The 26,938-nt window shown below is 42.8% G+C and overlaps 1 protein-coding gene across 1 annotated transcript in view; it reads left to right on the top strand.

The window, feature by feature from the left end:
- LOC114594633 (calpain-8-like) overlaps nt 1-26,938 on the top strand; it is a 40,693-nt gene that overhangs the window by 859 nt on the left and 12,896 nt on the right. The window contains exons 2-16 of the mRNA XM_028724559.2: nt 4,739-4,808; nt 5,738-5,856; nt 6,236-6,369; nt 7,661-7,829; nt 8,651-8,734; nt 10,076-10,161; nt 13,100-13,174; nt 14,196-14,356; nt 16,948-17,123; nt 17,895-17,906; nt 21,421-21,632; nt 22,875-22,911; nt 23,319-23,384; nt 24,971-25,028; nt 25,690-25,754. Of these exons, the coding sequence (XP_028580392.2) occupies nt 4,739-4,808; nt 5,738-5,856; nt 6,236-6,369; nt 7,661-7,829; nt 8,651-8,734; nt 10,076-10,161; nt 13,100-13,174; nt 14,196-14,356; nt 16,948-17,123; nt 17,895-17,906; nt 21,421-21,632; nt 22,875-22,911; nt 23,319-23,384; nt 24,971-25,028; nt 25,690-25,754 (1,524 nt within the window). The remainder of the gene's footprint in view (nt 1-4,738; nt 4,809-5,737; nt 5,857-6,235; nt 6,370-7,660; nt 7,830-8,650; nt 8,735-10,075; nt 10,162-13,099; nt 13,175-14,195; nt 14,357-16,947; nt 17,124-17,894; nt 17,907-21,420; nt 21,633-22,874; nt 22,912-23,318; nt 23,385-24,970; nt 25,029-25,689; nt 25,755-26,938) is intronic.

The raw sequence follows: 26,938 nt of genomic DNA, 5'->3' as shown, positions 1-26,938 counted from the left end.
CTATTAGAGATACTGTTTCAAAGGCACATTGATGGCACATTAACTGTCAAAACGGGGAGGGAAAACCTTTCTCTGTGTGTATCATTTTTGCAGGTTTTTAGATTAAATTAGTATTTTCTTAATACTCTTAAATTAGTATTTTCTCTCAAAATATTTATCCCCATTTTCTTTCAAAACATGTATTTAGACTGCAATCCTTTACCTATTTTATTGAGAGTAAGTCCCATTGAACTCAGTGAGGCTTCTTTCTGAGTGGGCTTATCATCTTGTCCCGCTGATTTCTCCCACCCCCATGGAAAGCCATACATTAGCACTCAGAGCAAATGACAATTGGTTTTTTTGTGTGGATTGCCATTTATTAAAGAGCTGGTTTTCCCTGGGAAAGGAGTGGCGCGAGGGGGAAACAGCTCAGACCCGAACTTTCTGGGCACAGGGCAAGCTTAAGTGTATTACAACTAACACAAGCCCTGTATCACAACTACTGAGAACTGCACCCCAGCACTGGGAGGAATGCAAAATCTGGTGGACAGCAAAGTTCTGATCCCATTAGTCCACAAGCTGCAGATCAGGCCATTTTGTTTGCGCATTTGCAAGACCGCATACTATTCCTATTTCAAAGCCAAATTGCAAAATAAATGAAAGTAGCTTAAAAAACCAAACTCTCTTTAATAATACAGTGGTACCTCGGGTTACATATGCTTCAGGTTACATATGCTTCAGGTTACATATGCTTCAGGTTACAGACTTGGCTAACCCAGAAATAGTGCTTCAGGTTAAGAACTTTGCTTCAGGATGAGAACAGAAATCGTGCTCCGGCGGTGCGGCGGCAGCAGGAGGCCCCATTAGCTAAAGTGGTGCTTCAGGTTAAGAACAGTTTCAGGTTAAGTACGGACCTCCAGAACGAATTAAGTACTTAACCTGAGGTACCACTGTAGTTATCTTTCTTTTTTTTTTGCCAAGTACATTCCCCCCCATGTTCTTTTCAATTGCTTTCCTTTGACTTCAATTTCATTGTCCTTTCCTTCTCTTGACTCTCTCGCACAGTTTCATAGATCACATAACCATAGGAAGCTGCCTTTTACTGAGTCAGACCATCGATCCATCTTGCTCAATATATACTAACTGGCAGTAGTACATTTCAGATGAAGGAGAGTCACTGTTCTTCCTGGACCAATGCTGAGAATTGGGGCTGGGAACTTCTCTATGCAAAGCCACTGAGCCCTTCTTCTAAGTTTCTTTATGTGTGCACAGTGGCGTAGCGTGGGGGGTGCAGGGGGGGCCGGCCGCACCGGGCGCAACATCTGGGGTTAGGGCAAATCCACAGGTTAGGGGGCGCAAATCCACGGGTTAGGGGGCGCAAATTACTTGCCTTGCCCCGGGTGCTGACAACCCACGCTACGCCACTGTGTGTGCATGGCAATGTGAAATGTGATGAGGCCTGGCTGAAAGCCATTCCTAAACTTCTCTTTTGTTTTGGAAGCATTTTCAGATAGTGCAGAGGTCTCTTGTCAACAGCAGGGTGGGTGGAATGGGGTGGGTGTCTTCAGTTGCCTTCATAAAGTTTACTGTTCAGTGAAATTGCATATGCAGTTTTTACTACATTTTTTAATGAAACAATCAAGGAACAAACACCTCCTTAGAAAGGCTTTTACTCTCCAGGCACTTAAGAAAGATTTGAATGCAATGTGAATGAAGAACAAAACAATAAAAAACATGTGACTATTTCTCAGGAAAGCAGTTCCAGCTTGTTTTCAGTATTGTTGTGTGCCTCCCCAATCTCTGAGCTGTATGGGGTTCCAAGCATTTAGCCAGGCTTTGTGATTCCTTCTGGAAATGGGGCACAGTGGAAATGGAGGTGTCTTTGTGATACATAAGTTATTTACACATATATACAACCTGAGCCTACAATGGAGGGGTTCATGGCATGAACACCCCAAGACGGTCTAGCTTTTCTCATAGGTGCAGCCTTGCAGATGATGCTGACCACTGGGCTGTTATCAGCGTAATCAGTATTCTAATGCTGGTTCTTACTGTGTTATGTTGTATTTTAACTACCATTGTTCTTAACTGCTTTGTTCTTACTACTTTGTATTTTATAACAAATTTTTTTTAATTGCAAGCTGCCTTGAACCCCAACTTGGGATATAAATACATTAAAAGAAACAGAAAAAAATTGTAAAAACAATTAAAGATATCTCAAAGCAGATACAGATATATATTTTTTAAAAAAAACAACATTCTTTCACCCAGCAGTTTTGGGTACCATACGAATAGTATAAAGCAATGCTGATATTTTGACAATTCTGGGTGGTATTATGATTATTATTACTGTATTGGCCCGAATATAAGCCGCACCCGCAAATAAGCCACACCTTTAAAATTCGGCAGCTTGGGGGAGGCTTGGGAGCCGCAGATGGGCTGGGCACCACTGCCCCACAATCCTGGGCTGCTCTTAGGGGCAGGGGAGCCACACTGCTTTGCTGGTGGCCTCTCCCCCTCTACCCCTTTGTTCCAGCGGCTTGGGGGAGATTTGGGAGCTGCGGGTGGGCTGGGTGCCGCTGCCCCATGCTTCTGGGCTGCTTCCTGGGGGGAGGGAGCCGCACTATCATGAATATAAGTCACACTTTAACTTTTCACGATTGGAATTTGGAAAGAAGAACTGCGGCTTATATTCGGGCCAATACAGTGGTACCTCAGGTTACAGACACTTCAGGTTACAGATGCTTCAGGTTACAGACTCCGCTAACCCAGAAATATTACCTCAGGTGAAGAACTTTGCTTCAGGATGAGAACAGAAATCATGCAACAGCAGCTTGGTGGCAGCAGGAGGCGCCACTAGCTAAAGTGATGCTTCAGGTTAAGAACAGTTTCAGGTTAAGAACGGACCTCCGGAACGAATTAAGTTCTTAACCCGAGGTACCACTGTACAGTATTATTAAAATTTATGTACCACCCTTCATCCGAAGATCACAGGATGGTTTACAGCATAAAGATACAAAATGAAAACACGAAATACCTCTCATAATAATAACAGCTACTCATCTCAAGATCTGATAGAGAGTCTCCCAGTTACGGCTACGTGGGAAATGAAAACTTCTCTCTCCAAAGCTGTGACACCTTGGCTTCTCCCCCTTCCCAGAACAATCTACCACCTGCCGTCTTTCACCTACATTTAGAACAGCATGCCATATGCCTGGATCAAGAGCAGGTTTCTTTCTTTTCCTTTTAACAAACTCCTTTGGAGTGTCTGTGTGGATTTGACAGGAATTTCAACAGGCTGTTCGTGTTTGATTTTAGACCTGCTGCTTTATATCCGCTCCTAAACATTTAGGTTTTTATGCAGCTTTCAGTGGTGCTGTTGGTAGTTTGTTCAATGGATTGCATTTTTATTGATTGTTTTGTGTTTTTAATTTTGTACATTGCTTCAAACTATTCCAGAAAAGAGAATACAGTGGTACCTCGGGTTAAGTACTTATTTCGTTCCGGAGGTCTGTTCTTAACCTGAAACTGTTCTTAAGCTGAAGCAGCACTTTAGCTAATGGGGCCTCCCACTGTTGCCGCAAAGTTCTTAACCCGAGGTACTATTTCTGCATTAGTGGAGTCTGTAACCTGAAGCGTCTGTAACCTGAAGCGTCTGTAACCCGAGGTACCACTGTAGTGCTGGTGACAGTCTTGGGAGCGAGGACCTTCAGAATTGTAGTGCAGAGAAATAGTTCAATTTCGATATCATTCTTAGAATAAGACAGAATGACACATCGAAAGAAATATGTTCATGAGCCCTTTGTTTCTTAGAAAGTAAAATAATGAGAACTTATGCACCTGCCTACAATTATGTGAACCATTATGCTAAATAGACAAAGAATGCAAGCTTATGCATGTTTCCTCAAATGTAATACCCACTGTGTACAGTGGAGCTAACTCCTAGGTAAGTATGCATAGAATTGCAATTTTAAGAATGTGTGCTGACTATTTTTTTTAACCTCAGCAAATCAACCAGAGCTTAATTTTTTCAGTTATCTTGATGTTTTGAGTGGTGTCATCAATGATGCTCTGGTGTCTTTGTTAGAGTGGCTCAACAGAATTCCTCATCTGGAACTTACGTACAAGTAAATGAGCTTTCCACCCCAATAATGAATCTGAAAGCATTATTGCAGAACAGTCTTAAAACTAGTTACAATTAAAAGGAACAAAGTAACACATTGCACTCAAGTAGCAAGCAATGCAGTTCAGCCCAAGAACTTCTCTCTTTGAATCCAGAGAGAGACTCTATTAGGTTGGAAGGTCCTTCTCCCAACATGCTATAGAAGCCAACTCCTAGGGGCTGTGGGGACTTCAGCCCCCACAATAAAATATTTGAGAGGACTGGGCCCCCACAAACCTGATGTGCATTCCCATTCAAATAGTGTGTGTGTCATGTGATCACTTATGCAGGGCGGGGCTTACCTGAGACCCCACAATATTTTATTCCAGTTGGTACCCCTGCAACACGCTGATTAGGTAGGTTCACATTTAAATGAAAAAACAGAATGGAATTTCTCCCCCAATCTTAGCAGAGGTAATTGTGATAACCATTTAGTGCATTTGAGCAGCACTGAATTTGTAGGAAGAGCTCAGTTTCAGTGGAAATCTGCAGGTGACGAAGATGCTAAAACATCACAAGTCAGGAATCATCTTTGGTACAGGATTTTGAGAAATGGTGTGCATGCAAATGTAATATTTAATTCATTTTTGTTTTCAGGAGCTAGTCCCCAACCCTCAGTTCATTGTGGGAGGAGCCACTCGTACAGATATTTGTCAAGGGGAACTGGGTAAGTTAACTGAATAGCACACCCCCTCACGGTCTTCTGGGGTGTTTGGGGAAGGAGGGACCCATCACAAACACCAAACCATACATGTTTTAATTAGATGTAGAAAGGTGAGTGCAAAGAAGAAGCTCCAGATAAGTCAAGCAAATAAATATCAAAGAAGCAATATGAATCCAGGATGTAAAACATGTCACTTGAACCCGAACTTTATGGCTTGCTTTGCACATGCCCCCCAATGACTAGTCTAGGAAGCTGAGGCAGGTTTCACCCTCATTTTCATCTTCTGTGTCAGGTTTTTTCTTTTTTCATTCATTTAAAACTAGCACGCCCTGTCTAATTTAGAGGAATAAGAGACAGGCTGTCTCTAAGGGTTTCTTTCATTAAACTTTGTCTCTTTGTCAATAACAAAAATTAGTGGAAATATCAGCCTGGCAACTCTCAAGAGAACTTGAAAGACTCAGGATGCTTTCCATATATTGTACAAACAACCTGCTTTTTATTATAATAATAATAAAAAAAACAGAACACACCAGGAAAAGAAAAGCTTAGCCTTAAAAGCTTTGCCTTAAATGCAGAATCACATCCATAATCTTTCAGAATAACATGGTTTAAAGTGGATCTTCAAAGGCTGTTTGCCTCTGTACACATAGGTTAATACTCCTGCTAAAGCTTTCAAATGACAAGGGCCTTTTTAAAAAACATTATTTTACAGAACATGCCATTTAAAATAAGTTTAAATTTCTATATCCTTGCCACATGTACTTGTTGAATGCCTTAAGGTGTAACAAACCAGCAAGCCCATTTGAAACGCAGGGCAAGTTCCTTATGGCGGTGACAGAAATGAGACATTTCCATAATTTGACAGCAACGAAAACATTAATAGGTTCATATGCTACAATGTCCAATTCTCCCATTGAATCTGATTCTTCCAGGAGACTGCTGGCTTTTGGCAGCTATCGCATCTCTCACGTTGGATCAAGAGATTTTAAGCCGAGTTGTTCCCAAAGACCAGAGCTTCCAAAAGAACTATGCTGGGATTTTTCACTTCCAGGTATCTCTTCCATAGTATTTATAGAGTAGGAGACACTTAAGCAAAAGTAGTCAACAATGTCAAGCCAGGATCATGTCCTCGAAAAGGCAGAAGGACTTTGCCCATCATGTGTTTGCATACTTTTCTGTGTGTATAGTATAGGCAAGATATAAACCAAGCAGAAACTGTTTCTTCTCTCCAACCTTAGCCAGATATTCCAGCTCTCTATATGACTTCACTCAGCAAACTTTAAAGTTATTTGTACAAGAAAAGATAAAGCATTGTGTAAAAAGTGGTTAGCTACGCCTCATGATTTTGTATGTTGAATCCAGCTTGAAGTGCCTTTGATGGCCTGATATTCGGTACATGAGCTTTCCCTCTCCCCGCCCTTTTTTGTCAGTTCTGGCAGTACGGAGAGTGGGTGGATGTTGTTGTGGATGACCGGCTCCCCACCAAAAATGGGCAGCTCCTTTTCCTGCACTCTGAAGAAGGCAGTGAGTTCTGGAGTGCCCTGCTGGAGAAGGCCTATGCCAAGTAAGCAAATGATTCTTAGATTTTGCTCAATGGAGGCAGCTGTCATGAGGCCTATCAGTCACAGTCTACCTTCTGCACAGTGTCTAATGCTACCAGTGAATATAGGGCTGTAGCCAACAGTGTTGCTCAGCTGATGGTAAGGTTTTCATCACTTGAATGTCAGTTTGCATTTCTTCGTGCAGAAAGTATTTGATGTGTAGAGATCTTTCCTGTTCTAATTAATTCAAGAGGGTCTCGGAAGCTTCTCTGTATGAAAGGAACTAGCAGAAGGTTCATGATGTTTGGGTTATTCCTTCAGAGAAGCTGAGTACAGCTGGCTTAAACTGCTTCTGTTATCTCTTCTGTCAGGGTCATTCTGACTATAATAAGAGGCCAGAGGAGCCTAGGTTTCTCTTTCGCTTTCTATCTCTCTTCCTTCTGGTGTGGTGCTCTGTACATAGCGTTAAGGTTTAGTCTTATTATAAGTTATTGTGAGTTCAAGTTAAGTCTGCTGTGACTGGATTTCTTATGGACAGTGCCAATCCTGAACGTATTGGATTTGTGACCATTATGTTCATTTGCCTTCAGTAGCTCTGCTGGATGAAATACAACTGCCTCTGGTCTATTTTTGGGGAGTCCTGCAACATGTTTAAGTTTTTACTCTGCTAACTATACATTGGAACCTGCTCTGGATCAATATTGAGTAGAATTCCATGACATTGTATAGGTAGGGAAGCTATTTCTATTCCCCATCCCTCTGCAATCCCTGTGTCCCCTCTAAATGTGCCCTGAGGGGGTCCCTTCACCCCCTGTGGCAGATTTAGGGAGTGTGGTAGGAGGCAGAGAAATTGTCTTATTTAATCTATATGACGTGTGCATGTGTGGAGACTGCCCTCATGCTTTTTTCTGCACTGTAGGTTAGTAATTGACAAGCCTGTTAGTTTTGGCTTCTTTTAGGTTCTCATTTTTCCAGTCCTAAATGCAGTTTGCTCCATTTCCACATACATTACAAGTTCGTTGTTGTTTTTGACCCAGTTTGCATGAAAGTTTCCAAACACATTTCTCCTAATATACACAAAATTTGCCTAGGATATGGGTTTTTGCAATGAATGTTCATCTAATAGAAATCATTTTTGCATGTTATCTGCTTTCATATACACATTGTTTTGCACATATTTTTCCCACTAATGTGCACATTCTTGTACACATATTTTGATTGGAGAGCCGCATTTCAAAATTTAGAGAAGTGCAAAGTTTCAAAAACACTTAGAGAAGTGTGGATAGACAAATTTCTTCACCATCCATACTGCAGGCTGAATGGCTCATATGAGGCTCTCGCTGGAGGATCTACTGTAGAAGGTTTTGAAGATTTCACTGGTGGCATCTCTGAATCATATGATCTGAGAAAAGCTCCATCCGACCTGTATCAAATCATCCAGAAGGCCCTGCAAGCCGGTTCACTGCTGGGTTGCTCCATTGATGTGAGTTACTGGCATCATCATCATCGTTTTTCTGTGCTCCAACCTATGTTGTGGTGAAGTGACAGAATGCTAGCAGCAGATATTTGTGTTAGGAACTTGGAACAGCAATTGTCCCACTTAAGGGAAGCAGCATCGAGTCCTGCAGCTAGAAAAATAAACTTGGTGTTTTGACAAAAGGTTGCATCCACACTTGGTCTTTAGTCAGGGGTTTGGAAAACAAGTCCCATGAGGAGAGAATGTTTAGCATGGAGATGACTGATGGGCTCACATAGAAGAGGACAAAGACTTGTTCTCTCTGTTCCTGGGTTGGTGAGGGGGCAGCAGTCAGGACTAGATCTAAAGAGTTTAAATTATAGGATGGTAGAGCCTGGCTGAATATGAGATGAAATCTATCAATGGAAACAGAAGTTTGATTATGGAACCAATTATCTAAAGAGGCAGTGGGTTTTCCCTCTCTGGAGGCATTCAAGCAAAGGCCAGACAGACATCTGTTGTAGATGTTCCAGCATGTATATTTGATTTCCTGCATTGAGCAGGAAGTGGTACTAGATAGCCTACAAGCCCCCTTACAACTCTATGATTCAGAAGGAGCTCACCAGGTGGAGTCAGTGTGCTAGCTTCCTGGCTGGTGGGCTGGTGTTGCTTACTGGGAAAGGCAAATGCACTAGTGGGGCAGGTGTGTTTGCACTGTGCCCTCCTGGTAAGCATCAGACACCCACCTCCTGGGAAGTTAGCAAAGTAGCTGTGCCCCACACCAGCGAATCACTTCTAGGATTTTAAAGCAATGTGTTGTGTTTTTACAATAATTTTATACGCCCTAGATAACCAGTGCAGCTGAAACAGAAGCAATCACAAGTCTGAAGCTGGTCAAAGGTCATGCTTACTCTGTTACTGGAGCGGAAGAGGTAAAAATATAGTGTGTGTATGCGTGTCTGGCTCTGTGTGTGAGCTTTAACAAACTGAACTGTCATGAAATTAATACTGTTGCACAGCACCCCAAGTGTCTGAGCAGTGCAAGGTTCCAGGGTATTTGTTTCCTTTTGGAAAATGAGGCACAGTGGAGACTGAGGTATTTTTATGATATATGGTTTATTTACACATATATACAACCTGAGTCTGTGCTCATTCCACAGATCCAAACAGACACCAGCTATGGCTCTCTGCCTGCCTGCAGCTTTTCTCCAGCTTCTGGCTCATATAACTCCTCACTCTAACCTCTCTAAGCTCTGGGCTTATCTTCTAACTAACTCTGAGCGGAGTCTTAATTGCTCCATCCCCCAGGCTATAACCTCATGAGGAATTTAGCTTTGCTTAATTAGCTTTCAACACTTGTTGATTCCAGGGGATTAGCATTGTCTAGCACACAGCTGAAGCCACACACGGATTGGGCTTAATCTGGCACCCAAATCTTAACATTCCAATAACTGATTAATTCTAAGCTTTTGTTGATCTGGAGGTTATAGTGGTCTGGCACTCACAAACTCCTAACAACACTAAATGGCACAAGTAGTTTGTGAAAGTGCACTCCTTTTAACCCTCCCTCTAAAAAACTTACAGCACACTTTAAGACTGAAGTTTGCAAAGCAGTTTCAGAAACATAACATAACAATAAAACCCATAACTTATCTGTAGAAATGCAATGAAGGAGAAAAACCATCATTTTAGGGCTGATGTTTTGGACAAAAGTTCCATCCACCCAATGGATGAACTGGCTACATTTAAGAACAGCCGGTTAATGGAACAGGTTTCTGGGGACTGTGTGGAAGTCCCTGGAGGTTTTTCAGGAAATTTGTGTCCGGGGAAAACTTGCTGTTTCAGGGATTGTACAGCGTGTCTCATAAAATCCAATTCATGAGTCCTTGAGTTTTGTGGTAGCACTAAGAAACTTGCCATAGGCTGTGGCTTTTGCTCGCATTGCTTTTGTTCTTATTGAATTTATTCATTTATTTATTATATGTATATACCACCTTTTCCTCCAAGTCACTTAAGCTGATGCACATGGATCTCCTCCCCCTCCCAATTTTATCCTCACAATAACCCTGTGAGGTAGGTGGGGCTGAGAGGTGATGACTGTGAGCTTCAGGGGCTGAGGGGGGATTTTAACCTTTGTCTCTAAGGTTCCACACTCTAACCATTACACCACACTGGCTCTCACAGGATGCTTTCTAAACAGGACTGCCATCTAACAGGATGGCAACACTGAGGGTGATTAAGTCCTGATGTTCTGTTTGTGGTGCTTCCCACAGGTTAACTACCGCGGCCGTCCAGAGAAATTAGTCAGGTTGAGAAATCCATGGGGCGAAGTGGAGTGGACTGGGGCCTGGAGTGATAAGTATATTATTATCAGTATATATCAGTATTCACTGTTGTTATCAGTACGCAAATGATATGCAGTTGATTCTGTTTCGCCCATTTGCATTATGCATCCTTTGCACTGAAACGAATGGGGTAGAATAATGCAAATACAATGTAACTTGTCTGATCTTGCCACAGCAGACAGTGAGATGAATAATGTATTTTCGGGCAGAAGATGAACTGCAGCAGAATGGAAACAGTGCTGGTTGAGACAAACACAGGACGGGATGGAAAGCAATGCTTTCTTACATCCTTAGTCCCGGGTCATCTTCAGATTGTCACACCCCCACCCCACCCCTAATGCTTGTATAGTAACTCCTGAAATACCATTTATTCATCTACATCAGTGATGGGGAATCTGTGGCTGTCCAGATCTTGTTGGATTAAAACCTCCATCAGTCCCAGACATCATGGCTAGTTCTCCTAGATGATAGGAGTTTGGGTCTGGAGGGCCACAAGTTCCCTATCCTTGATTTATTTATTTTTTAAATATGTATCCCACCCTTCTCCTAGGAGTTCAGGAGATTATCCTATGTTAGTTCCATAGCAGCTCCATGAGGTAAATTAGAATGAGATATGGTGGTTGATCCAAAGTCACCTAGAGGGCTTCAAGGCAGGGATTCGAACCCAAGTCTCCTTAGCACAATTACCACACACTAGCTGAATACTGTCCTCCACCTGTAAGACTCACACATTCTATAAGCATTTGTAGTGTGGGCATTGGACTGGGAAGATGTTCGTGTTGATTTTTTGAACGTTGCCCTGGAAATGAGATGGAAAAAAAGGAGCCATCAATCTCTTTTACATTGTCACTGGCTCTGCCGTATAACATATGAAGTTCCTCTAAAATTACATCTGGCAAAGTTAATATATCAAATGACAGCCGAAAGGAAGAAAGTAATATTAATAAGTTAGGAGGGCTATCTATTAACTCACACCCATGGCTTTTCATGCCTGGATAGTAGAGCAGAAACATATAGGAAAAAGAGTATTTCTAAGAGGATTCTTAAGCCCGGCTGAACATGGGGCCGAGCTAGACACAACGGCTAACTGCACCTTTGCATTTTACGCTCATACTGAAATAAATGTAAGCACCAGGTAAGGGGTGGGAGCTGATAATTATCAGGATTATTCGAAGAGTTTAACCCTTGCAGTGATCCCAATGAAATTGCTCCCCTGGAGCCACTTGTGTTGAGATGTCACCCTATTTTGTATTCTAAAAAATCTGCACATTAAATGCAGTTCTATACATGTGCAATTATATATATGTATACTCAGAAGTTAGCCCCATTGAATTCAATAGGGCTTTCTTCCTGGTAGGCATATACAGTATAGGGTTGCACTCTTAACACCACATGCTTATTTATTTGAATGACTGATTGATTGATTTGTATACTGCTCTTTCTCCCATCATCCATCGTTACAAAATATTTCATACCACCATTAAAAATCTTAACACAAACTTCCAGAGCTACAGTCTTAGCATTTCCATCTGTTGGGTCCCTGGGGACTTAACTCCCAAAGGCCTGGGCAGATCAATAGGTCTTTAACTGGCATCTAAAGGCCAGCAGTGAGCAAGAGAAGACTTATTTCCTCAGGGAGAGAGTTCCAGAGGTCAGCTCACCTGGCAAAGAAACAGTTCCTACTCTGAAACAGAATTAACTGTACATTAAACCATCTCTGGAAGTTTATTTTTATTATTTACAGAAATTTAAAATGTTTTCATTTGAGAGGCATGTGATCAGGATCTCCCTAGAGCAGTGGAGATCCCAAGAATATTTCTTTTCTTTTCAGCAGAGCGTTCCTTGTATCCCCAGAGTAAATAAGGAATTGTTTCTGCTTTATCCCCAACTCCAGATTTAATTTACTACTGTATCTCATGAATAATGCCATATCAGTATGTAAATAATCATATAAAAAACAGCCAAACAGCAGGCACATAAACAAGGATTAGATTTCAGGTATTAAACTCACATCAAAAAGGGCTCAGTTTTAAAAATAAATTGTACAATAAAAATGATTTAAGTCAGAAATTATAAAACGTTTAACACTTCTTTTCCATCACTTTATGTGACTTTTAATCCAGCAGCGTGGAACCTGTGGTTCTCTAGATGTTGTGAGATTCTAACTCCCATCAGCTCCAGCCAGCATGGTCGATGGCGAGGACAGATGGGAGTTGTAGCCAGTACTTTTTTCCTGGCAGTCTTCTTTCTTCTTTGGCAATCACTCGTAGCCGAGTAAGATTGTCTTCCATAAACACGGTTTTAACAGTGAGTCTGTAAGTGACTGTGAAGGCCGATTCTGCATCCATACGTGCTTCCACAGTGGGGACATAGGTTTCTGCGCAGGAGTTGATCACGATGTGGATTTGCCAAGCATGCCTTCCTCTTAGCGTGTTTCTCCCTTTCGTCCTGAGTTCGAGTGTCTTCAAAGCCCATGACACCTTTGGTAAAGGCTGTTCTCCAGTTGGAGCGCTCTCAGGCCAGTGTTGACCAGTTGTTGGTATTTATACTACATTTTATTTAGATTTGCCTTCAGAGAGTCTTTAAACCTCTTTTGTTGACCACCAGCATTACGCTCTCCATTTTCTGGAAGTACTCACTGGTATGCAGTACTGGCACCCTCCCCCCCCCCCACAGCTGTGATGGGCCCCATCCAGTCTTCCCATGGCTACAACAGGCCCTGTCTGGCCTTCTCACAGCCGTGGCAGCCCTCCCAGCCTCCTCTGGTTGTGTGACGTCATGCGTGCGCACCCCTGCCTCCGAGTTGGGCAGAACCCAGCGCCTGTAGTGGTGGCACCCTTGAGGTCCCTCAGGGCTCAGAGATAGGACTGTGTTCATACACATATGCAACTATTTCATGCTTAATTTGTACTGGCACAATGTTTGGTTTGTAATGCTCTCCTATCCCTGCAGTGCTCCACAATGGAATTATATTGACCCCAAGCAGAAAGCAGCTCTGGATAAGCAGGCAGATGATGGTGAATTTTGGTAAGAACCTTTCAATCAATAGCAGAATGTAGATAAACATGCTGCAGTGCGAGGGTGGCACTAGATGTGATGTTAAATGCATCACTTGTGCTGTGTCATTTGCCTTCTAATTGCTAACAGCAGATGAAGGGAGGCCAGATTTTTGTCAGGACTGTGGCACATAAGGAGAGAGATTTTCATGTTTTCCCTCCTCGCATAGTCCTGATGAAAATCTCCCCCTTGCAACAATAATTTATAATAATAATAATTTATTATTTATACCCTGCTCATCTGGCTGGGCTTCCCCAGCCACTCTGGGCGGCTTCCAACAAAATATTAAAATACCGTAATACATCAATGATGCCTTGTGGCTACAATTGGCTAATAGCAGTTGTGGTGGTGAAGATTTTTGTTGGACTTGCATCGGGGGAAAAATGGGATGAACACCCACAACACACTCCTGGCAAAAAACCTCACAGGAACCTAAGAAGCTGTTTTATGCTGAGTCAAACAACTACAGCTTAGCGGTAAAATAAAAACACTCTGCATGTGTTCAGAGACTGCTATGCAGCATCTTCCTTCCCTGGCAGCAGAAATATATGTGTGGAGTAGACCAGGCTATTAGGCTGCTGTTCCTTACAGTCATTTGGCAGTGCAGTTGGCTCTTCTCTGTCATGACAATTGTTGGTAAGAGAGGGATTTTTATCATTTATTGCCCTGAGATCCCCAGCAACTTGGACCTGCCCCTTGAAATGTAATGTGGGAAGCAGTTCCCAGTGTGGGAATGGCAAGTCCTAGACTCTAATTTGGTATGAGCTAAGGATAGCGTGACTGACTGGACACAAGAAGACTAATCACTGAGAATTTGTAGGCCTTCCATTATTGATGGGGATTCCTAGAAGTTTCAGAGCTTTGTAACGCCAAATAATTCCCTCGTGCTATTGCTGCCTGCTGTCTCGGTAGAAGATAAATCAATGGCAAGTGGATAATGGCTTTGTTCCAGACTCACTAAGCACTTTCGTATGCTCTATTTGTATGGCAGGATGTCCTTCTCAGATTTTCAAAGGAACTTCACAAGGCTTGAGATCTGCAACTTGACTCCTGACACCCTGACAAGCAACCATGTCCACAAATGGGGTATGACTTTGTTCAACGGAAACTGGAGACGGGGCTCCACAGCCGGTGGGTGCCAAAATTACCCAGGTAATGTCACCGTGGAGAAGCCAATCACTAGCCATAGCTATTGTTGACAGGCGAAGCTTCTGTACTGTAGGACTGCCTGCAGATTATTTCAGTGGTCTCACTATTTGAGCCAATGGGGGCAATTGTAGATCAGGCTCTTTCCCAAGTGCCTGTTGGAAGTGCAACAGCAGGGATCGTTCAGTTTGCAACTTAAGAGTTATTTCTGTTGTCAGTGAGTCAGCTAACCGAGGTGATGGTGGTGGAGGAGGCGTCGCGTAGCAACCAGGCAGATTGGCATGATCTCTAGTGAGGTAGCACCTGCTGTGTAGTTCTGAGGGAGTTTTCCTCTGTATATTTAGTTGTATGTCTCCCTGCTATGTACAAGGCCTGATGGGAGAAAGATAAAAGCTCTCTGATCTTGTCTTCTCAAATTATACACTGTTTTCGTTCAGTTTCCCTCAGCAAAATGGTATCAGGGTTTCTTGCATTGTGGCGGATATTGGTTAGATTCAAACCGAGCTGTGATGCATGATGCACACATTTCCATCTGGTCAAAGTACAAGAGGTGGGACATTGCTGCTGTGCTGTCCTACATCCTGTGGCAGTGCTGCTGTTTGTGAAGATTGGGATGGAGCATGGCAGAGCATCTGCAAGGGTGGGGGCTGCACCCAGGTGGAGGCAGGCACACCTGTACCTGCCACTGCTGGCTTGCTGCTCCCCACTGCTCACTGCTCACTGCTGCTCTGCTCCACTCCATCCTAGTCCTGCTGAGAACCAATATTGCTGCTGCTGGGAAAACAGCACGGCAGGAACATCAAAATTCAAGTGTTAAACTCTGCTTTGCAGTGTTCATGTTAGTATTTTCATTGCTTTTCATTTTTGTTTTCATACATTACTGTTGTGTGTGTGTGTGTGTGTGTGTGTGTTTAAGTTCTAGTTATACATCTCATTCATTTTTCAGTATGGCACTGAAACTCTGATAAAAAGGACCAAACTGCAATATTTACCATAAAATTGCATATATTAATAGTCTAGAAATAACTGTTTTGTTTTTATGTGTTGAATGCTAAATTAATTCCTAAACCCATTGCTGTTTGGGGCTCCAGCCTGAATATGTAATTAAAATGAATAGCAGTATGGCGTGCGTTAATTAAGCATTTAAAAAAATGTCTTCAAGTGGGAAAACATTTTTCTGCAGAATTAAAAAACACATGATTTTACTTGTAAGAGCCATTCCCTGGTAGGTTCAGTGCTGTAATCTGGGTATAATAATGAAAGCATTCAAACGCAAACATTACAGATCACGAACAGTTGTTTGAATAGAAACGATGCCACATTTCACTGTGGGCTGGTGTCAGTGGAATGCCACTTTGAAATGGTTTGGGAAAGAGCTGAAGAGAAGAGAAAAATATCAGTATGTTATAAAATCTCTCTTAACTGGGAAATTAATGGCTTCAGACGTAGTCAGACACCAACCATAACACAAACATGCCATAGGGGGCCTTAGGATCACCACACCCCCTCTTCACATTATTTTGAAGCTGCGTTTTCTCCTTTCTTTTTTGGTAACAAAACACCTTTTTCTGTTTTGTCTAAATGCAGGAAATGATTTGTGCAGACCATAGTTAAGAAACTGGGATACCCTGGTTTGATACCCTGTTTCGTTACCTAACAATGGTTTGCACAAACCACAATCTTCTCCATGTGGACAAGACAGGAAACAGGTTTGTTTTAAATTGTGAGTGAAGGTTTCACCTTTCTTCCCCTCATATGTGAAGAAGGGAAGGCTGCATAATCCCAAGCCCCACCATAATGTGTTTTCTTATCACAACAAGGTTATGGTTTGCTGTTATGTCTGAATGCAGCCTGTTCTCATTATATCACAGGGTATGTGTCATTCCGAGTTTTTGGGTCACCAATCAAACCCAATCATTTCTCAGTCTCAATTATTTCTAGAGACGCTGAGGTTTTAGAGAAGAAAGTGAGAAAGAAAGGTGGCCACCTTAAAAAGTGGGAGTGAAAGAGACCCAGGATGCAATTTTGGGATAATTTTATTGATAGGATACATCTTCCTTAACATTTTAATCTAAGATATGGGGAAGGGCCATAACTCATTAGAATTAAGCTTAAGTCATTGTGTACTTAAAAGTAGTGTGGGACCATGCAGAAGCGGCAATGTAAGGGCCTGAATATACTTGCAATTGAATAACTCATAACTGGGTTTTTAAATTTTAAAATATTCATTTTCAAGCCAAACCTGAGAGTTGTATCTTATATGAAATGGCCCAGTAACAGTCTCCTGAGGATAAATGACGGGTTTGTGTTAATGACTGCAGTCTCTTTGAGCTGGTCACCGCTCCCCCGAGGGAATGTCTCTTAGTAGCTTGATTCATTATAACTGCAATAAATATATAGCATACTTGGGCAGGGGTGGCGAAGGAAGCATAGAATATATAAATATACTGTAATGGGAAAACCAGGCTGGAAGCCAAAGTACAGTTCATTCTTAAGGACAATTCCCTGCAGCTCAACCTGGTTGCATTAGCAGCAAAGAAACCCCTCTCTCGTTTCTCTGGTGATTCTTACATATATTTCTACCTTTGCCTTTACAGCAACATACTGGACCAACCCCCAGTTTAAAATTAGGCTGGATGAGCCAGATGACGACCACACAGGAAGTGGGAGTGAGCCATGTTGCAGCATCCTGGTGGGCTTGATGCAGAAGAACCGTAGGAGGCAGAAGAGGATGGGGGAAGGGCTGCTCAGTATTGGCTACTCCCTTTATCAGGTATATTACTCATTGCTCCTTGATACTTTCTGCCCTGCTCCACTTTCCATCAACCTCAGACAGCATGGCCTGTGACTAGGTGAATGGGAGATGGAGTCCATCAACAGCTGGTGTGCCATCAGTTCTCCACACCTGCCTGAGTGCCTATCAATAACAGCATTGCTTCTCTCTGTGCATTTATTCTGTGGTGCCACAAAATAGCGGTGGAACACATGCTGTGCTCAAACAAGGTTCCAGATTCAATCCACAGTAGCTGGTTGGAAATACTGCCCTTGCTCTGAATAAATAGCATCCAGCTAGCTGGATAGATGCCTTGCCATAAAGCAGCTTTCTGCAATCAGCAAGATTCTTCAGAGTTCCGTTCTGAAAGCTCAGCTATGAAATAGCTTGAAAAGGCTCAAATCTTGTGAATGCAAAGCCAAGGCAGACTGATGTACATGAATCCATCCTGGGTGGGGGAGACTAGTGCAGTGCACAACCAGATTGTATAACAAAAATTCTCTTAAGATGCTCTTAAATTGGCATTGGCCTCAGATTACCAAACCAGGCAAAAATGACTGAATGTTTAAGTTGGAGCAGAGATATTGCTGAGAAAAGTTCATCTTTGACTGAGTGTGCAGGAAAAGGTGGTCACCAGGCATAACAGACCAGCTGTTCAAATCCATTAAATATTCTTTTGGTTGACTTTTCATCCAGCTGCTTGTGAGAAATATAGAGACACCATCTTCCATCAGGCCTTTATGTCTCTTCCCTTTTATATGTCTCTTGCAGGTGCCAAAAGAGGTACATAAACTGTGCAGGAACTATGCATCCTCCAAAATAAAAAGATCATCTACTGCTTCTTGAAGGCTGATGTGTCCCAAACTGACAATTGCCCTGCTGACATATGAGGGACATTTGGTTTCTAAGGGTGTATGCTGACTATTTTTGGAAGGAAGGAAAGAAAACTTTTAACTTAAGGGCTTATTTGAGGGAAAAGTGGTCCTAAGATGGCAGTTCAGAGGTGTTTAATGTGCTTTTCATTTCCCATTACATTGCTTCTTTGAAAGGAAGCTTTCCTGAACGTCAGATTTGTTGGTTCAGCACACCACACCTCAAGCATGTGTGGACTGACCACAGGGGAGGGTTATATGTAACCCAAATAATTGCTCATAAATGATTTATTTATTTAAGTTTGCTGGGTGTGGGGCAGGGGGAGAAAAGAACACTAAAGTTTAAAAACAAATAAATCCTGTGGTACAGAAATGGGGATTGGGAGAGAATTTCCACATTTTATCAGAATATTAGAAGCCAAGGTCGCCCAATTAAAGTGACTTGTCCTAGATTCAGGATGGATAAAAGAAGTACTTCCCACAACACACTTATGATGCTTAACTGCTACAAGTGATGGCTATGAGTTTAGACCAGGCATAGGCAAACTCGGCCCTCCAGATGTTTTGGGACTACAAATCCCATCATCCCTGATCACCGGTCCTGTTAGCTAGGGATGATGGGAGTTGTAGTCCCAAAACATCTGGAGGGCCAAGTTTGCCTATGCCTGTTTTAGACAGCTTTCAAACAAAAGAAAACATTGATAGGAGGCCTATCATTGGCTATTAGCCATAGTGGTTGAATAGGACCTCCCCCCCCCCCGCCGCCATTTTCCCTAAGTCAGTATACCTCCAGATACCAGTGGCTGGAGGAAACCCCCCCCCCCCCGAGGGCTATTGATTTTATTTTCTGTGCTTGTGGGCTTCTTGAAAGTATCTGGTTGGCCACTGTCAGAAGCAAGATGGTAGACTAGGCAGACATTTGGTCTGGTCCAGCAAGGAACTTCTTTCGGAGTGGTGGTTGTATAAAACCATGCATGTCACGCTGCTGCTGCTGTTGCTGCTGTTGCTGTTGTTGCTGCTGCTGCGCTCTCTCTCTCTCTCTCTCTCTCTCTCTCTCTCTCTCTCTCTCTGTGTGTGTGTGTTGTGTGTGTGTGTGTGTGTTTAGAAGTGGTAGTGCTTCCCCACACTTCCAGTTTGCTACTGCATTGCACAAACCACATTGCAGGAAGAGAAGCTTAGAGTTAAGTGAGCAAGTTAAGGGAAAGGTGACAGCCTCCTGCTGGAACCCAGATGCTCTAAACAAATTAAGCTGTTGCTTTCCACAACAATGCCTAATAATCACAGCAATGCATATTGTAAAGATATTCTAGGCTATAATTCTGCATCAGACCAGCATAGGAAGTTGCACCTGATTCCAGTTGCAAATGTATGAGTGTGTTTGCTGTTTGACATTTCTAGTTAAGAGATATATGCTATCAGTAGACAATGGAGTACACCCTGTTTCAAACAAACTCCACCTTGCCTTAATGAGTCACATTTTGAAATGCAAGCTCACGCTGCAAAGGCACTGTTTAAACATTTATTGTTTTGCTTTTGTGCTTTTGTTCAATTTAAGGCACCCAATTTCCTCTTATAACTCATGCAGAGCTTTGGAACAGATTTGTATTATCACTTATATGTAATATAAAGATGCTTGTATGTTGCAAGCTCGGATAGTAGATTAGCATTTGGTGGAAGGTGCAGAAGAAAATGAGCTGTGGAAAAGCTGCTTTCTTGAGATTTATACAGGCTGAAGGTACGTCTACACTCTGTGGAAAGCACCTCATGTTTTTGATAAACTTAATATGCCAACTCATCAGTTTGTAGGGGAAATGTAGGAAGAAGATTATGGAGATGGCAGGGGGATGGCAAGAGACTGGTGAAGCAGAGATTAAATCTCATTTAGAGAGCAACTGTGTGCCACATGCTAGTTATGGCTGTCTCAAAACAGCAGACCCAGTTATTTGAAACACTTAACTTAGGCTGTGTGCACACCATAAATGAAAAGTGTATTTAAAGCACATAGCTTCCTTCAAAGAATCGCGGGTGTAGTTTAACCCTCATAGAGCTACAATTCCCAGCACCCTCAACAAGCAACAGTTCCCGGGATTTTTTGGGGAAAGCCACATGCTGTAAATAGGGACGCGGGTGGCACTGTGGGTTAAACCACAGGGCCTAGGACTTGCCGATCGGAAGGTCGGTGGTTCAAATCCTGCGAGGGGGTGAGCTCCCTTTGCTCGGTCCCTGCTCCTGCCAACCTAGCAGTTCGAAAGCACGTCAAAGTGCAAGTAGATAAATAGGTACCGCTCTGGCAGGAAGGTAAACGGCGTTACTGTGCGCTGCTATGATTCGCCAGAAGCGGCGTAGTCATGCTGGTCACATGACCTGGAAGCTGTCTGTGGACAAACGCCGGCTCCCTCGGCCTATAGAGCGAGATGAGCGCGCAACCCCAGAGTCGGTCACAACTGGACCTAATGGTCAGGGGTCCCTTTACCTTTACATGCTGTAAATGCCCTGCTGGATCACATCAGAGACTTATCTAGTTCAGTATCCTGTTCTCACAATGGCCAGCCAGATGCCTATGGGAAGCCCATAAGCAGGACATGAACACAGCAGCAACATCTTCCTTGTGTCCCCTGGTAACTGGCATTATGAGCCCTAAATGCCTCTAGAACTGGAGGCAATATATAGTCATCCCAGTTAGTGGCCATTGATAGACTTCTCCTCCACTAATTTGTCTAGGTGGCGCTGTGGGTAAAAGCCTCAGCGCCTAGGGCTTGCCGATCGTCAGGTCGGCGGTTCGAATCCCCGCGGCGGGGTGTGCTCCCGTTGCTCGGTCCCAGCGCCTGCCAACCTAGCAGTTCGAAAGCACCCCCGGGTGCAAGTAGATAAATAGGGACCGCTTACTGGTGGGAAGGTAAACGGCGTTTCTGTGTGCTGCGCTGGCTCGCCAGATGCAGCTTTGTCACGCTGGCCACGTGACCCGGAAGTGTCTCCGGACAGCGCTGGCCCTCGGCCTCTTGAGTGAGATGGGCGCACAACCCTAGAGTCTGTCAAGACTGGCCCGTACGGGCAGGGGTAGCTTTACCTTTACCTTATTGGTTTGATTTAGTGTTTGTTTTATGCATTTTGTGTTCTCATTTAGTATTTTTATGTTGCAAACCTCCCTGTGATTTTCAGATGAAGGGCGGTATACAAATTTAATAAATAACATAAACAAATAATAAATGAATAATCCCCTTTTGCTGTTGGCGGCCATCACAACATCCTAGCAGGTGAACCTTGGTGTCCAGCAAGGAATATGTGGAGGACAAAGTTGAGAGGAGACCCAGTATGTTGACTGGAGAAAGGTTACCTGGTTTATGCTCCCACTTGGATGGAATTGTTTCTTGTTTCCTATGTCTTGCTAGCTGTGTTATCCTGATTTTTCATTCTCACTGTTCTAGCTGGGTAATCAAACCGATGTTCATCTAAGCAGAGATTTCTTCTTGACGAATCAACCTGTCGCTCGCACCGACACATACGTCAACTTGCGTGAAGTCTCAAACCGCTTCCACCTAGCTCAGGGAGAATACCTCATTGTACCTTCTACATTTGAGCCTTTCAAAGATGGAGACTTCTGCCTTAGAGTCTTCACAGAGAAAGAGGCTAAAGCTCAGTATGTATCTTTTACCCCAATGTGCCAAAAGGCATTGTCCCTTTGCACTCAGTGCATCAAAGCTGTGGCTTGATCAGGTGTCTAGCTAGGCTTATAGCTCTCTAAGTTCTCGTTAGGGAGTAATGACTATTCATCCCTGTTCCATTATGCCTCTGCTGGCATAGTGACTGAAGTGATATAATAAAAGATGAATGAAAAGATAGTTGGGGTGGATCTTGGAGTTTGGTGAAGAAAACTTTTAACTTATATGCATAGACATTTTGCTTGTTTGTTTGTTTGTTTGCTGCCCTTGAGCATAAGGTCCAGGGTGGATTACAGCATTAAACACCACATTAAAAATAGTTTAAAACAACTTGCAATCATAACAACAAACAGGTTACAAGAAAAGTGGTGGTGGTGAGAACACCTCCACTCACCGATTCCCCCATTCCTTTTCAAATCCCCTTTCCTTCACCAGAACCTATTTAGCATGGTTTTTTTTTTTGGATGACAATCAAATCTACAATTAGTTCGAACATGTTCCTTTTATGGACCAGGGTGGGAGTTAAGTCCATGTCAGATGGAAACAGCAAAAGCAAGTGTACACAATTTGGTTCTGGAATATTAAGGTGAATGAATCATTTTGTCCCTAGTAGATAAATGATCTTGTGTGGTTCCCTTAAGGTTGGGATAGCCAATGCAGTCCGCTTCAGATATTACTAGAATTCCATGAGTCTGTGTCTAATGATAATGGGTGACAATCTCATAATGGGTGACAATCTCAGACTTTAAGGTCTGCCTCAGGTCCGCCACTCTCTATACCTTCATCATGGATCATCAGGCAAGTAAGCATGAGTGTCAAGGCCTTCTCAGTGGTGGTACTGCACCTCTGGAGTAACCTTCCACTGGAGATGCATCGGAATATATCTTTACTGTCTTTTCAGAGAGACACCAAAAACATTTCTGTTTCAACAGGGATTTAGTGTTTGATCGTGTTACTGTTTTAAACTGTTCTTAAAAAAACAAAAAAACTATTGTAAGATTGTTATCATTTTAAGTTGTGGCATTTTTAAGCTTTTATCTTAGTAGTCTGATTTTACTTAATTGTATTGGGTTGGAATTTATTTTAATGGGCCCACTCTAAGCATGACTAAACCAAGATTCAGCACATTGAAATTTTTGATGTAAGCTATTTCTGAGTGTTTCTATGATAAGAAGAACAGGACATTTAATTATATTCTTCTTATTATTTTTTCCTCACAGGGAAATGGGTGATACTGTGGCTGCAAATCCATATGAGGTAAGCAAATCAAGTGGGGTCAAATTCACAGATTCAGCTTTGGGATACAGAGCCTTATTACTGCAAAAGCTGAGGACCTCTTTGTTGTAGCCCAGAAAGTGTTGTACGCTAAAGAAAATAGTTCTTTCTTTGCATCCATAAGGCTTAATTCACTGACTTCTTTGCACAACTCGTTTCTGGAGAAGCAAAACTCTGCACCATAAAGCCTAAGATCAATCACAATGTTTGACAAACGTAGCAGAGATGACAGACTTCCGCTTAGCAAAAGCAACCTTTTAAGTTTCTGCGCTTACTGAGCCAGCTTCTCAGGTTTCTGTTCCTTTCAGAGCTTATTTTGACTCAGGAGCCCTTTGGAGGAAGCCTCAGACCTCGGTGTAAAATGTAACATTATTCATGATTTCTTTTAGCCTCATGTTGCAGGCAAGGACATAGACAGCGAGTTCAAGAGCCTGTTTCAAAAACTTTCTGGGGAGGTAAGAGGGTTTCTGTGCTATGATAAATATTCAGAATTAGGCAAGTGCTTCAAAGACTTCCCAGTGCATTGGTTGCTTCTTTTTACTAACACAATTGGCAGTAGACTCCTGGAGAGCCGCTTTTCTCGTTCTCAGTCTTTTTTTATTCCTGCACCATGTTCCCCGTCACTTGATGGGGGAACTGACAGAGAGGAAACTGGTCCTTTAAGCTTACCCCTCCTCAGGAAAGAGGTGGGGCCTGAGAGAGGTGTTCTGGGCTGAGAAGCACAAAAGGCCTTTAGACATCATTGGACCAAATTGTCCACTTGGAGCTCTCTCAGGTCCTGAAGTCTGATCTTATCTGTCCCCTGGCAACTTAATATGCTCCTGCTCAAGAACAGGACAATGAAGGAACAGCGCCTTGTAGACCCCAATTGCCTTCTTTTTAACCTATTCCACATATCAATGTGCCACAGAGGAAAATCGGGATGCGGGTCTTTTGGGGCCGTGCTCCTGCACGAGTCATGTGATTCATGGAAGAATGTGACCCTCCCAAAAACCCCCACATGTCTTTCAGAGCTGTGCTCTTGTGGCACCCAGGTGACTTCCGTGATAGCACAGTCCCCCCAAAAAGGCATCTTTTGGGGCTGCGCTCTTTCAGGAGCCAAAACAGGACATCTTGGAATCCAGGCAAAAGGCAGAGGGCCTTTTTGGTAGTGGCACCTGCCCTGTGGAATGTCCTCCCAACAGATGTCAAGAAAATGAACAACTATTTGACTTTTAGAAGACATCTGAAGGCAGCCCTGTTTAGGGAGGTTTTTAATGTTTAATGTTTTATTGTGTTTTTAATATCCTGTTGAAAGCCACCCCAAGTGTCTGGGGATGCCCAGGGTATAAGTAATAAAATTATTATTATTATTATTTTTCCAGGGTGTCCCATTTAAAGTAGGACAGTTGATCGACATGATTCTAAACACTGCCCTCCAAATCCAGTAGCTGTAACTTGCATATAGGACATCACTATGAATACCAATCTACAGTAAGCCAGGGCCTTGTCCCATTTACTTCTATGCGAGAGAGAGCCCTTCCCTAGAATGGGATTGTGCTTATGGAGCTATTCTGACATTTGAAGAGAATAGGGTTACCAGCCCTATATACAAGGGATGCGGAACTTGTGGTCCTCCAGATGTTGCTAGATTCTGACCCCCATCGGCCCCAGACAGCATGGTCACTGGCCAAAGATGATGGGATTTGTAGTCCAGCAACATTTGGAGTGCCACAAGTTCACCATCCCTACTATATACTATGCACCAGCTTCATTGTATAGTTACATTCCTTATCAACAATGTGAACATCCCTTTATCTTAGAGCTCTGTTTACTTTTTGTGGAACCCTTTGTCCCTGGCCTTTTATCATTAACTCACACACCCAACAGCTACCATCCACTAAAAAAAAATAATTAAATTGAATTTGGAGAGCTGGGGCAGAGAAGTCTCTCTTCGGTTTTTTGTTTGACATTAGTTCTAGGAAAGAGGCTAGGTTTAGCCAGAAGGTAAGGGTTTGGTTGCCACGGTTGTTAAATCTTGGATTTGACTTCTTTTCTGCAGAACAGTGAAATGACTGCTGATGAACTTCAGACTGTTCTGAACAGAGTTGTGTCAAAGAGTAAGTTGCAGTCACTGCTTCATAATTGTGGGGGGAGACTCAAATACACACTCAAATACTTATATCCAAAATTATATTCAAAACCAGTCTGAATAATTCTTTAACTGTAGCTGCCATTATGCTTTTCTTAAATTGTTTGTTATTGTTGCAACAGATTGCTATACAACTTTCAGAATGATAGCTATATTATTTTGCCTAATAAAGCCAGAAATACAAAATAATAATAATGCATATTTCTGCAGTTCCTCAGAGAATGCATGAGAATTTTGCAGTGGTCACATTTATTTAAGTTCATTTCTACTATGAATTGCAGGGTTGTAGTGTGGGTAAAAGTTTAGGTGAAGCATTAGTTTGTGCATTTTTATATTTTCTTTTTGAAAATGTTTAAAATAAAGTTGTTGTTTTTTTGGGAGGGCACCACAAAGAGAACTGATTTGCCACAGAATCAGCTCTTGCCTTGTAATCACATCTTTCTGCTGATGTTCTTGTGAAATAGCACTAGAATCTTCCCTCTGTGAGATGTTCAGCTGTCTTCAAAATGATCTAGCATATTTTTCCTTAACTGCAAAGGCTAACCATGCACAAAGATAACTCCCAAGTGTTTCCAGGGAATGCAGATAAATATTTGTCTAACATATTTTTTGCCTTTTTCATTGTATAGGAAGAGACATTAACAGTGATGGATTCAGCATAAACACCTGCAGGGAGATGATCAGCCTCTTAGATGTATCCTTTAAATGTCACTCTTCTCTACTGGATTTCCCTTGTGAACCTTTTGACTAGATAAGGCAGGGCTTAACGTGTCTCATTTTCCTGGCACATCTGTCTTCACTTGCTGTAGGCATAAAGTGGAGAGTGTCGATCTAAACAGCCTAATATAGCAAGGTTATTAACCCTTTGTTTCTAGTTGCGTTCTTGGTTTCCCATTGTATTGTGTTCAAGTTCTGCTGGGATGTATGAGAATTTGTCAACGATCCCTGCCTGGATTTAGCTGTGGTTGTGTTATTATGAACCACCTGGCTGCGATTCTAGTCCGATCATCAGATCATAGGTTGCTCTCCTTTTATACACAAGGAAGGTGTACAATGAAATTTGGAGAGCTGTGGGGAGAGTGGGCCAAATGGTTAAACCGGCCCCTCCTATCCGCATGGCTCGGCAAATATGGAGGAAATAAAAGCGGGAGGAACTGCCAATCTTCACAGCATGCCCTTTTCTCATAGGAGAGTAATTAACAATGCAAATGATTTAACATGCTAGAATGAATTTAATATAGCTGTGTAGCCAGGTGGCTGGCAGAGAGCCACAGGGAGGGCTGGTAGAGAAGGCAAGCCGTAATCTAGAGGGATGAGCTGTGCTGCTTCAGCAGAAAGTCTGCACAGGGAAAAATAATGGTCGAACTGGACTCAGGTGAACTCCTAGGGCCTTCAGAACCGTGCACTTACAAAGAAGCTTTTGGTATCTCAGTCTCCACACCTACATGAAGGCTGAACTCCTCTGTTCTATTTTATTTGTCTTCTTCTCTGCTGGTCTACACATGCAGTTGAATGTGGGGAAAGAGAGTAAAGACAGGAGAATAGACTCAGCCCACTTCAAGTTGCAGATGGGAGAAAAGCAGTGCTCCTTTCCTTCCTCAAAACAAACAAACAAATGCCACAGAAACCTCCGAAATAGGGAACTGGCACGGCAGAGAGAGGGGCCTGTTCTATTCCATGTGGCAGCCTCTGCAATGCAGGGGTTCTGACCCAAGACAAAAGTTAAGGTTTCAGCACACAGAACAAGGTGAGGCAAAGTGGGGTAAGGTCTAGGTCAGGCAGTGGTGTGCAGTGAATTTTTTCATAGGGGAGCAGTTAGGGTCAGAGGTGCCAGCTTGCAAAGGTGTGCGGGGGGGGGGGGAGGCTGCCATCGGGATT

This window comes from Podarcis muralis, chromosome 3 (genome assembly GCF_964188315.1).
Source record: "Podarcis muralis chromosome 3, rPodMur119.hap1.1, whole genome shotgun sequence".
NCBI classification, from domain to species: domain Eukaryota; kingdom Metazoa; phylum Chordata; class Lepidosauria; order Squamata; family Lacertidae; genus Podarcis; species Podarcis muralis.
Note: the sequence above shows the minus strand (reverse complement) of the source record. Positions and strands in the feature narration are given on the sequence as shown.